This window comes from Plasmodium reichenowi, chromosome 11, assembly GCF_001601855.1.
Source record: "Plasmodium reichenowi strain SY57 chromosome 11, whole genome shotgun sequence".
Taxonomy (NCBI): Eukaryota; Apicomplexa; class Aconoidasida; order Haemosporida; family Plasmodiidae; genus Plasmodium; species Plasmodium reichenowi.
Window position 1 is genome coordinate 1,805,626 of NC_033656.1, and position 14,060 is coordinate 1,819,685.

The 14,060-nt window shown below is 19.6% G+C and overlaps 4 protein-coding genes across 4 annotated transcripts; 1 reads left to right on the top strand and 3 right to left on the bottom strand.

Moving 5' to 3' along the window:
• Positions 1-1,734: 1,734 nt before the first annotated feature.
• PRSY57_1145600 (hypothetical protein) lies at positions 1,735-5,823 on the top strand (the record flags this gene model as incomplete). The annotated part of the gene is made up of 1 exon (XM_012908415.2): positions 1,735-5,823. One exon carries the CDS (start codon positions 1,735-1,737, stop codon positions 5,821-5,823), a length of 4,089 nt encoding a protein of 1,362 aa, XP_012763869.2.
• An 804-nt stretch (positions 5,824-6,627) lies between these two features.
• Positions 6,628-7,143, bottom strand: PRSY57_1145700 (hypothetical protein; the record flags this gene model as incomplete). The annotated part of the gene is made up of 2 exons (XM_012908416.2): positions 6,628-6,775; positions 7,058-7,143. The coding sequence occupies 2 exons, from the start codon at positions 7,141-7,143 to the stop codon at positions 6,628-6,630; spliced, it is 234 nt and encodes a 77-aa protein (XP_012763870.2).
• A 689-nt stretch (positions 7,144-7,832) lies between these two features.
• Positions 7,833-10,607, bottom strand: PRSY57_1145800 (farnesyltransferase beta subunit, putative; the record flags this gene model as incomplete). Its single annotated transcript, XM_012908417.2, has 1 exon — positions 7,833-10,607. One exon carries the CDS (start codon positions 10,605-10,607, stop codon positions 7,833-7,835), a length of 2,775 nt encoding a protein of 924 aa, XP_012763871.2.
• A 914-nt stretch (positions 10,608-11,521) lies between these two features.
• On the bottom strand, positions 11,522-13,882 carry PRSY57_1145900 (hypothetical protein; the record flags this gene model as incomplete). The annotated part of the gene is made up of 5 exons (XM_012908418.2): positions 11,522-11,593; positions 11,715-11,800; positions 11,898-11,973; positions 12,117-12,206; positions 12,320-13,882. 5 exons carry the CDS (start codon positions 13,880-13,882, stop codon positions 11,522-11,524), a joined length of 1,887 nt encoding a protein of 628 aa, XP_012763872.2.
• Between the last annotated feature and the right edge of the window lie 178 nt (positions 13,883-14,060).

The following is a 14,060-nucleotide window of genomic DNA, read 5'->3' on the forward strand; positions in this document are numbered from 1 at the left end:
ATATTTTTTTAATATTAAAATATATATAAATTTATTAAAAAAATAAAATTTTATATTATTTTTTTTTGAAAAAAAAAAATATAATGTTTATTTAATTTTTTTTTTTTTTTTTTTTTTTTTTTTTGTTGAGTGCAATTATTTGTAAGAAAAAAAAATATATTGATAATATAAATTTTGTAATTAAGCATATTATTATTCTTCATATTCATAAAATTGATAAGTCCTTAAATAAGGATATAAATTCTTATTGATTATTTCCTTATTCTAAAAAGGGTGTACAAAAACGAATGGAAAATAATAAAGAAATAATATAAAAAGGAATGATGTATAATATATATAATATATATAATTATATTAAATAAGCAACATTTTAAGAAGAATAGGATGATGTAATAATTATAAAAAAAAAAAAAAAAAAAATGCGTACACAAAAAATTGCAAAGGAATTTTGGAACTCTTTATATGAATTTCATATTAATTTTCATAATCTTGTAAATATTTTATATGTTTATCAAAAATATATGAATTAAAATAAAATGAAATGAAATGAAATAAAATAAAATAAAAAAAAAAGAAAAATGTACATACATAAATATATATAAAATATAACTTTTAAATGTATATATATCTTAATTTTTTTTTCTTTTTATGATAATATACAATTTCTATTTATCCAAATATAAGAAACAGGAAAATAATAAAAAAAAATAAATTGTTTTAATAAGAAATTAAAAAAATAAAAACAAATAAATAATTGTTTATCAAGATTATTTATGTTCTCAAAATTATGATTTTGTTTGTAATTGATTTTTCATAATTGTGAATGATTATTATTATTATATATATGTATATATAATTTGAAATATTTTATTTTATTTTATTTTTTATTATTGTAAATATTATATATATATATATATATATTAATTTAAAAAAAAAAGAAAAAAAATAATTGAAAAAAAAAAAAAAAAAAAAAAAAAAAGTGTATACATTTTCTAGCGCCATATTTATTATAACGTTAAGTTATATCTTCTTATTATAGTTATACTTATAATGAGTGTGATGTATTTCAAAAAAAATATATAATATAAACATATTTTGTGTATACATAAATATGAATATTTAGAGATTTTAATATATATATATATATATATTAATTTATATAATCTCTTTTTTTTTTTTTATATACTTTATTACAATTCTTTATATGTTTATAAGAATTTGATATTATAATTTTTATATAAAGTATATATTTAGATTATCCTAATGATATGATTTATATATATATATATATATATATATATATATATATATATATTTATAAATCTTATGTTTTTTATGATGCATATATTTAAAAATAAACGTAGGGTGCATAGTATGAACTAAATGAATGAACAAAAGTAAAAAATATAAATACTGTTTTTCTATTTTTATTATATTTATATAACATATAGTTATATTATTTATTACATAGAACATCTTATATAGTGTATATAACATTTTATATATTAAATATTACGTAAAATATCCTAGATAGTACATATAACGTTTTATATGTTACATCATATATATAACATCTTGTATATAGCATCTTATATATAACGTGCTACATTTATTGTGAATGTATTTCAAATGAAGTGTTATAATTTATGCATATATAAAAATATATAGTTACATATATATGCCATAGTATTTCTTGTAGAAAAAAAAAAAAAAAAAAAAAAATCATATGATATAATGGTTTATAAAAAACACAATAAAAAAGGGACAGGACCCACATATAAAAATTCTCACAATAGGGAAAATGAATTAAAGAAAAAAAAGAACACCAAAGCAATCAAAAAAAAGAATGATACAGATATGATGAATAACCATCAGAATACTGTTATATTAAATGAGAAAGATGAACATAATGTACCTTGTGGTTTAGAGAATGGCAAAGATGGTAATTTATTGGATATGGACAAAAAAATGAAATTGAAAGAAAAAGATACCATCCTTTTTGAAGAAGAAAGAAACCCTAATACATTGAACATTAATAGCAATTCAACAAATGAAACATTAAATATTAATGTATCAAATAAGGATGGAGTAATTTTATATAAAGAACAAGATGAGAATATGAACGAAGAAGAGAAAGATAATAAAACATGTGATGTCAATATATTACCATGTAATGAAAAGAATGAAAAAAAAAATCTCAAGAATGAAATGAAAAAAAAAAAGAAATCGACAAAATTATATGCTAATAATAATAATAATAATAATAATAATAATAATAGTGAAAATAATGAAAATAAAACTGAACTTGATATATATCAAAATGAAATTAAAGAATCATATGAAATGAATAATAAAGGATGCAAAAAAGTAAATAAAAATAAATTGACAACGAAGGGAAAAAAAAATAAAATGCTTAATACAAATGTATATGAACATAATAATTTTAACGATAATGTGATGAATGATAATGTTGAAAATACCATATATGAGAATAACATAGATTCTACAAATATGAATAGTTATCAAAAGAACAATAAAACTTTAAATGAGAAAGAGGACAAAAATTCTTTTATAAAAGAAAATGAAGGATCAATAAATGATATAAATAAAGAAAAAGAAATAAATAAAACAATCGAAAATTGTAATGATATATTAAATAGTTCCATAATAAATGAGGGAGTTAATGATTATAGTCTTATGAACAATGTCAAAAATAAAAAGAGGGAATACACAAGAAAATATAAAAACAAGAAAATATGTGCACAGGATAGTGAAAAGAATAATCTAAAAGTAAATGGAAATGAAGAAAAAAATAAAAAAAAGTGTATGAAAAGAAAAAATATTGAAGTACAAGAACAAGTGCATGTATATGAAAAAAACGGGAAAGATATTATTAATAGTGATAATAATAAGATTAATAATGTTGTAGATGATATTATATCTAAAACGGAAAAGAATGTAAATACAAATGCGGAGGATAATGTTCATGAAGAAAATGTTGCTAAACGTTTGGAAAAGGAGGAAATAAAAAATGCAAAGAGAAGTAAAAAAATGAAAAATACTAGTATTAAGAATGATGATATGATAAGTGATAATAATAATAATATTATTAGAAATATTAGTACAATTACAACAAATACTAATAATACTTCAGTAACTATTACTGCCTTTAATCATAATAATAATAACTATAAGGAAGACATTAATATTAGTGAAGATATAAATAAATGTCTTGGTGAATTGGAAGATAACCAAGAAAAGCCCCAGAATGACAACACAAATAATGACAGTGGAGGAAAAAAGAAATATAGGAGACTTTTGAAAAATTTAGAAATTGATTTAAGTAGCAAAATTATAGATCATGATATTTCTAAGAGGATTAGAACATGGAGTGGAAATTTAAGTTTAAAAGAAAAAATTAATTATTTTATAAAAAATAATATTGCAACTAAAACTGAATATAAATATGGAAAGAAACCTAATACCTTATCTATATGTAATCAATTTAATTTATATAACCATTTAACTATGCTAAATGATTTTAATAGATTACATTATTATAGAGCAGCTATGAGATGGACTGGACATAATGATGTATCATGTGAATCAGGTAGTAATAATTTGGTAGAGAATGGAAATAATTGGACTAATACATGTTCTGTTAATTCAATAAGGAGTAATAGTATAAATATGAATAATTCAAACAATGGTGATAATAATACCTTAAGTTTATGTTATACTGAAAGTATTAATAGTATGATGAATACTGCTCATGTAAATACAATGGACAACATGAATTTATATAAATTAAATAATATGACGTGTGGGAATAATCCATATATTTTTTTTGAAAATAACAAAGGTTGTTATGTTTATAATAAAAACATTATTGAAATAGGGACTGGTCCATTATCCTTATTATCCATTAATGCTATATTAAATGGTGCAAAACATGTAGATGCTTTAGAGGTTAATAAAGATGCTTCTGAGATGGCCAAAAATTTAATAGAAGGATATAATTTAGAGGATTATATTAAAATTATAAATTGTTATTCAAAGGTATATGAATATAAAGAAAACGATAGTCATAGAAAATTAAAGAGAAAGAATCTTTCATACAACTTTAAGGACAACAGTTTGGATGAACATTATTGTCGTAATTTTAATTATGATTTAATTATAAGTGAAGTCATTGGTGATTTTGCTTCACAAGAGGGAGTGGCTGATATATATTTGGATTTACATAAGAAAATATTTTCCTATAGAAAATATCAAGAATATTTAACACATTGGAATTCATCCAATAATAGTACTACGGAGTTATCCATTTCAAAAATGGATTCCTTAAAAGATAGGGAATTGAGAAATGAAGGAACAGATACAAAAGTAGTAGATGTAACAAAAATAAACGAAAATGATAATATAAAATATGACGATAAAAATTTAAGTAATATTAATAGTGAGGAGGATAAAAATAACAAAAAATTGAATGTTAATATTATGAATAAAGAGAAGAAATTAACATACAATCAATTTTCTTCTAACAGCGAATTATATAATTGTGAAGAATTTTTTAATATGAATATCAAAAGTATTCCATATAGTGTTACTACATTTTATTGTCCTGTTAAGTTTCCATATACCGATAATATAATATATAAAAGTGATCAATATCCTGAAAGAACTATTATTAGCCCTAAAAATAAATTATTACAATCTGTCACTTTAGATTGGTCCAATTTGACTTTAAATAGTGATGGAAAAGAAGATACTACTGATTTTGGTATATTAGAATATTTATATCTAGAACAAAATATAATTAATCAAGTAATACAAAAGAGAAATCATATATTTTGTGTTAAGAAAAGTGGTCCGTTCTGTGGATTCCTAATAACTATTGATGTAGAAATAAGAAAGGGTGAACATTTTGGTACTAAATACGGAACATGTGATAGTTGGTACACTAATATTGTTTTATTAAAAAATGAAATAATGTTAGAAGAAAATGATTTAATAATTAATAAAACATATACTAATTTGTTAAATTATAATGAGCATTTTGTTGATAAAAAAACAGTATTAGTTTCAAGACCTTCCTATACATTTTATGGTTATATATTAAGACCATATAATGAATATACTAATTCGGATACCATTTCAGAAGATGGAAATACAATGGATGGTTCGTCTAATTCTTTATCAAAACAATTAAATAATTTATGTAATGAGGATAATTATATATATTTGGATGATGAATCTATATTATTATTGGATCAATTAAATTTTTACGAAAAAAATATATTATCCACAAGTACATGTAAAGAAAAACAGGAAGGCTTATATGATGATAAAGATATGAGGAATAACATATATCATACTGATGAAGTAAAAAATATGAAGGAGGATTTTGATAAGGACACTATAAAAGTAGAAAAAAAACATATAGGGAAAAATTCAAAAGAAGATGAAAGATCTCAAAAAATTAAAAAAAATAAATATTTTGTGGTCAAAAAAAGATATAAGAAAAAAAAAATGGAATTAGAAGATATGGAACATAAAAAACCTTCTAATGAAAGCAAAGAAGTGTATGAAAAAGATATAGAAGAGATTACTGAAAATTATAATTTAAATGCAGAATTATATTTTGAGAAATTAAAAGATAAAATTTTAATATATAAAAATATAAAATATAGGATATTAACTTTTTATGATCCAGTGGTTATTGATTATGATGAACAAGCTACAGTGATATATAAAAAGGATGATATATATAATAGTAAGGAAAATAATGTAAACAAATTTGTGAATAATGTGTATCAATAACGATTCAAAGGGAATATAAAAAATTATTATCTATGAAAAAATAGATTATATTAGATTTTATATATTCTTAATTTATAACAAAACTATAGGAAACATTCCATGTTCGCAATAAATATGTACAATATATATATATATATATATATTTATATTTTATATTTTTCCTTTTTGTGATTCCTTTATCGTTGTCCTATGTTTTATTTATTTTATTTATTTATTTATTTATTTATTCATTTTTTTTTTTTTTTTTTTATTATAATTTTTCATTATATGACTTTCATATTTTATGAATTCTTCATTATACTATTTTTCCATTATGTGATTCTTCGATTATATGGTATTTCCACCATTCGATTTTTCACGTTATATGATTTTTTACACTATATGATTTTTTATACTACATGATTTTTCACATGTAAGATTGTTCGTATGTAAGATTTTTCACACTATAACTTTTTCACATTGGTTTTAGTGTTACCTTTTCATTAACTTAGAAAGGATAATATAAATTAACATTCTTCTTGATTACATATATGTATATGTCTATATATGCATAGGATATTTTTTATCTTATAAATTATTAACTATTATATTCACAAAAATTATAGAACATATTATATCTTATGTTAATTTTTGAGTTTTAAGAATTAATATAAGTTCTTTTACAAAAAGGGAAAATAATATAATGAAACTGTATCCTAATATGTATGTCTATATATATATTCACATTTTGTACAAAATAGAAAAAAAAAAAAAAATGAAATAATAATTTGTATATATATATATATATATATATATTTATATATATCATCTTTTTAATGACAAAAGAACAGTGAACATAATAAAAACCATATAAGTAACAGTGTGATTGTGAAAATTAATAAACGACTCAGCTTGGGGCGTAGCAGGGTCCATACCGCCCATTGCCATTCTCCACATTTTAGGTGCATCACATCTAAAATAAAAAATAAAATAAAATAAAATATCCCAAAGGATATAATTACATATATATATATATATATATATATATATATATATATATATATATTTTGTTTCATGTATTGTTCAAATAAATGAGATATTTTATATGTACAAAAGTGATAATGGTAATATTATAATATGATATACTATATATACATATGAATCCTATATAGCATTAAAATATATGTCACATATTATTTATACAAAAAAATAAAATAATGAAAAAAAAAATAAGTATCTATTATTTTACACATACCTTGCTATATCAATTTTTGGTACTAAATTTGTTTTCAATATATTAAAATATTTGGATAAAAATACATTTTTTTTTTTTTCAAACATGATGAAAAATTAATATAGGGAAAAAAAAGAAAATCGAAAATGTGTATAAAATTTTTATTACGAGTACTATTTTTATTATATCTTTTTTAAATATCAAATAAAATATATATATATATATATATATATATTATTATTATATAAAAACTACTTATAAATTATATAATAATAAATTAAAAAATTATAAAAATATTTGGAAAAAAAGAAAAATAGAAAATATATATGAGTTGTAATATAAATTGCAAAAATATTTTTATTCAAAACATGTATTATACATATATATATGTGTATTTATATATATAAATATATATATTTCTTTTTTATGGAAAATAGTGCCAAGTTTATTAATTTTTTTTGAAATAAAAAAAAAAATTCAAAACAACAAAATTTAATGTTATAATATATTAAAGTTTATTTGTCGGAATAATATTTTAAAAGGAACAATAAGGAGCACATATAAAAAAATATAAAAAAAAGAAAAAAAAGAAAAAAAAGAAAAAAAAAGAAAAACAATATTACAAAAATGATTAAAAAAATTATTAATTATAAAAAATACAAGAATATAATTTAATTATATTTATCATTAAAAATGTATATATATATATATATATATATATATATATATATATAATATTAAATAAAATAACGATCACAAATTTTATAATATCGTTTTAATTCCATTGCATTTTATTTCATTCTTGTAGTAACCTTTTTAAATATAAATATGCCCCTTTACCTGTTCTATAATTAATTTTATTTTGATTTAAGGGGATATTGGGAGAAAAATAATTATAACTATTATAAACTTTATCAACTGTGATATTATATAGTATATGTATTCTATTTAAATTATTATATATATCTTTATTCTGAATGTCTTTAAAATTATTTTTATCTAATGATGATAAATGATTTTGTACTAAGGATAATCCACTTAAAGCATAACACGTATGATAATAATCTATCCTTTCTTTTGGTTTATCTTTCATTCCTCCTTTACTATTTTGTGAACATAAATATAAGTAAAGCTTTAAAAAATTTGCATTGAACAGAACATTTTTTTGTCTATATTCATTTTTGTAATTTTCAAAAAATAATATATCTTCCATAATTTGGGATTCTTTTGATATATTCCTTACATTTTGATGGTGTAACAATTTTGTTTCCTCATTTGGCATTTTATGATATGTTAGAACATCTTTTTGTTCACATAAATAATTATTAGGATTATCATTATTTTGATTTAAATATTTATAAAAACAATTTGATTTTATATTCTCTGTATATGTATTTGAATTTATATCCTTTTCACTACATAATTGATGTGATTTTGAATAATCCTTTATTTCATTCCCTTTTTCTATAATAACATATTCGTCATTATTATTATTTTTGGTTTTGTCACCTTTATTAAAAAGCATACTTTTTAAGATATATATTTCATAAATTAAGAAGAATATGGAACCCATCCAAAATGAATAACATGAATCGACCAACTTATTTGTTCTTCCCATGAATGCACCTTCTATATTACTTTGTTTATTCATTAACCAATGTGTTAAATTTTTCAGATTTATTTTATTGACTTTTCCTAATATACATAAGGTAGCTAAGGCACAATAAGAATATCCTCCATGGCATTCTTGGAATTTTTCACTTGTAAAACCACCTTCATAATTTTGACATGACAAAATATATTTTTCAACATTTTTTTTAACCTCATTTGTTAATATATGACACATAGAACAAATAGATATAGCACAATAAGTTCCTCGCATATCAATTTCTCCATTTATATGTACTCTAAAAGATCCATCTTTACATTTCAATTTTAGTATATAAGAATGTAATTTTTTTTTATCAAGAAAGCTTAAAAAGTTATTTTGTTCATCATGTAAATATATAAAAACACAGACAGTTGCATAAGTCGTTGCAATGTGTGTATATTGATTTAATCCTCCACCAAATCCTCCATCCTTATTTTTTATTTTGTTTAGATAAAGGAAAACACATTTTTTAATATAATCAAATGTCGGTTTACCTATTTTTTCTTCAATTTCAAATGTGTTATATAATATATGTATGGAATGTATACACCAATAAAAAATCCAAGGTTTGGAAGCTTCTAAACTAATTAATTTCATATTTTTTAAAAAAAATATATCAAGACAAAATTTGAAATGAAGATGTTTTTCTAACTGTAAGTTTAATATGCTCATAAATTTATTTAATAAATTGTTTGAATTGTTTAATTTAAAATTATATTTGTACGTTGATAACATGTAAGGCTCTTGTTTTTTTATATGAATACTCATAAATTCGACTATGTTAGAATTTAAATTATTTGTTGAATCAATTTTCTTATCATTTATAAATTTGTGCAAATGTATGTTTATACTGTCAGCGTATGGTTCGTTATATTCTTCCGTTTCATTATTTAAATAATCAATATTGTTTTCCTTTTGAATATTTTCAGATGGTTTCTTATGATATAATTGTTTCGAATGTTCAAAAGTATGTAAAGGTGTATGTTTATTAATTATATTTTTATTATCCATGTTGTTTATTTGTTTTATGTAGGAATGTATTGTATGGAATGTATACGATTGGTTTTTGAAGTAAGAAGTGATATCTTCAATTTTTTGTACATGATTAAAAAGGAAATATATAATTATATCAGGTATATGTATGTTTGGATTATTTAAAAGCATATCAATGATAGTAGAAGAAAATGATTTGTAATAAATTGTTAATATTTGTTTTTCTACTTTTAATTTTTCTTTTAATGTTTTACTATTTTTATTACAATTTAAATAAAAATTGAAAACAGTATTATTTAAAAGTTGGTCATTATTTGTTATATCACAAGATATATATTTATTATCATTTTGAATATAAGTAGGTAATGTTTCTTGTTCTATATTGTTTTGTTTACTAGATAATTTTGTTACATTGTCATACATTCCTGTATATTTTTCAGATATATCTTCATGTAAACAATCTCGTTGATTATTTTGAGTTAAATTATTTACATTTTTTTCCTTTATATTATTATATAAATGTTTAGGTTTAGAATTGTCTGATTTATATAATATTTCATTTATACAATGATCATTTATTGTATGTTCTTTAATGTACATATTATTAAAAAACAGGGAATTAAAAATATTATCATGGTCTATTGAGTTTACATATTCTTCATTTATAATATCTGATGAACATGAAGAAAAACTTGTATTTATACTATTTTTTTCGGTAGTGTCAAAATCTAAATAATCTTCATTTAAATTAAATATATAATTAAACAACAATTTTATAATATTTTCTATATAATTATATGATGTTTCATTTTCAAAATCTATATTAATTGCATACTTATCCTTTTCATAATTTATTAACTCATATAAAAGGTGAATCAAAATTTTGTTCTTGTGATATCTCAATAAATACGAATCATTTTTTTCCATTTTCAAGTAAATATTTTTTTTATAATATTTATATATTAAAAGTAGGTGTTAAAATTATTTCAAAAAATCTTACTGTTACCATAACTACAATGGAAGAACATATATATATATATATATTATTCAAATTAAAATTGATAAAGAATATTTCAAATTTGATTAATTTTCATCTACTTTTTTTTTTAATAAGAATAAATAAAAAATATATATTACAAATTAAAGATTTTACATTTTGCTTCATTCAATTTTTTCATCCACATAAAATATATATATCTATATTTTTAAATGAAAGATTTTGTTATGAATGAAAATTTTTATTTAGTATCCTCTTCTATGAAAAGGAAAATTATAACAAATTGGAAAAAAAAAAAAAAATAAAATTAAATAAAAATAAAAATAAAAAATAAAAACATAAAAATAAAAGAATAAAATAAAAACATAAAAATAAAAGAATAAAATAAAAACTTAAAAATAAAAGAATAATATAAAAACATAAAAATAAAAGAATAATATAATAAAAACATAAAAATAAAAGAATAAAATAAAAACTTAAAAATAAAAATAAAAACAAAGCTTTTATAAAAAAAAATTAAATTACTAATTAAAATATAAATATAATTAAACATTAAATTAATACATAAAAAAAAAAAAACGTATACTTAAATATAAATATATACGTAAAAAGATTGAAACATATGGAATAAAACATATACGAAAAGAATTATAAAGTTAAATACATTAAACCAATACAAAAATTTTTTAATTATATATATATATATATATATATATATATATATATATATATATATTAGTAAGCTACTGCTTATAGAAAAAAAAAAAAAAAAAGGAATGAAAAGAAAAATATAGATATTTTTGAATTAAATGAAAATCGTTTCTTTTATTTTGCAATGTTCTACTTATAGGTAATTGGTTAATACAAAAAAGGTTCCTTTAGAAATAAATTTGGAGACTTTGGCATTTGCATTCATCTAAAAAATTAAATTTATAAAAATAATTAAGGCATGTTACTTTTTGTGTTGTGTGTACATATATAATTTTTATGCATATAAATGATATGTTTTTAGTTTTTATATATTTATTTTTAATTACTTCTAAATAATATTCAATTATGTCATTATTATTAGTACAAAGAATAGCGTCATGTTTCATGGCTAATTTTATAATATAGTCTATATCTGTAGAAAAAAAAAAAAAAAAAAAATTGCTAGAATATGAAAGATAGTGCATAAAAATGGAATAAATTTTTTTTTTTATATTTATTTATGTCAATACCTTTATGATTCATGGTAAATATTGCCGAATTAATTTTCCTATAACCTATTTTTAAGAGGCCATCTTTCTTTAATTCCTAATGACAAAAATAACAAAAAGGAACTAATATAAGTATTCTGTAATATGTGTAATATATGGTAATGTTATATATATATATATATATATATGTATGTATGTATGTATGTATGTATGTATGTATGCATGCTTATTTTTGATTACATTTAGAACATATAACTGAAAATTTGCTGGTTCATCCAAGTTATCTTCACAAAATGCTATTTCATTGTACCACCAGTAGGGAACATATACCTAAATAAATTGAAGAAATAAACAACATGTGTGTACATTTTCTAATTTTATACATATAAACTATAATGAGTTACTTTTATGTATGCATATTTTCATTCCTTTTAAAAGAGTACCATTGGCTTTAGTTTTTTTTGAAACAATGAAGTGACTGCATATATTAATCTACAGATAGACATTTTTGTCTTATATTGAACTAAATAAGAATATTCATCATTTATTAGAACATCAAAATTAAAATTTTTATCATCAATATATCCATCCATACCGGAAGATATATTTAGTGCATCTAAAAGTACAATTCGTGTAGAATTATTTACATATCTTAAATGAGGTTTCCACGTAAGCATAATAGGATATTTATTTTGATCATTTAATATGTGTTCATAATAAAAATTATTATTATTATGAAAATTATTTATTTCATTTTCATTATTTAAATTCCCAATTTCATTATTGTTATGATTTAGAGGGTAACACATTTTCCGTTCATTTTGTTCGTCATCTTTATTCTGTATAGTATAATCAGAGAATAAGGATGTATTTTTTTCTTTATAAAAATATATAACTTCATATGAATATCTTAATAATATAATATCATACCCTTTTAATATTCCAAATTCATTGTAATCAGATTTATTTAAATATTGATCATTAAATACTCCATCTGTATATGTTTTTTCTATGCAATTTATGGTTTCATCTTTTATTCCTGTATGAAGTAGAAATAAAATAGATAAATGTTCAGGTTCGAAAATATCATTAATATATAGGATACTTTTTATTTTTTGTTGTTTTAAAAAATTAATTATATAATCTTCTTTTTCATTCTGTATATCATTTGTAATATCATCTTCAATAGTATGTTCCATATTATGTTCCATATTATGTTCCATATTATGTTCAATATTATGTTCCATATTATGTTCCATATTATGTTCAATATTATGTTCAATATTATGTTCAATATTATGTTCAATATAATCTTCAATATCATCTTCAATATCATCTTCCATATCAATTGATTTGTTAGGTGACTTAATATTTTGATTATTCCTATTTGATTCACAATTTTCATCTATAGTATTATCATAATCCTTTTTATTTTTTTTTGTTTTTTTTTTATTTGTATTATTTATCTCTTGTTCTGAAATTAGTTTTTCAATATTTTTAAACATTTTATGATTAAAATTTATAGTGATATGCCCTGTGCTGTCAATACATTTATGTATATTTAATTTAAGGGGTGTCTCAATTAAAAAGAAGATGCGTTCTTTATTACATGAATCGTTCAATAAGTAATAAGAATAATTTAATATCATATCTAAAAAATTGTCTAGCTTTAATATCATATTTTCAAAATAATAAAACCATGTATAGAAATATACCTTAGTACTAATGTTTTCATTTATTTTTAATTCTTCATATATATAATATACATTGGTTATCCCTTCATTATCATTAAAATGACTTTCTAATTCTTTAATAATACAACTTTGCACATAATATCCTTCATTTATAAATATATCCATATTTTGATTAAAACTAATATCATATTGTGTTGATTTATCTTCTTTCTTAGTTCTCTTAGTAATTTCCTCCTTATGTGGATTATCCACATTTTCTATTTCATCATTTTTTTTTTGTCTACTCTTATTCCTTTTTTTAGAATCTATCATTATATGTTTGAAATATTAAATGCATGTTAAAACATAAAAATGTATATAAAAATGTGTGTATGTATTTTGATATACTAATTTTTCTCATTTTTAATATGTTATATTAAAAACGTAAAACCATATATATACTTGAATATGTTTATGCTTATATATATATATATATATATAATAATTTATA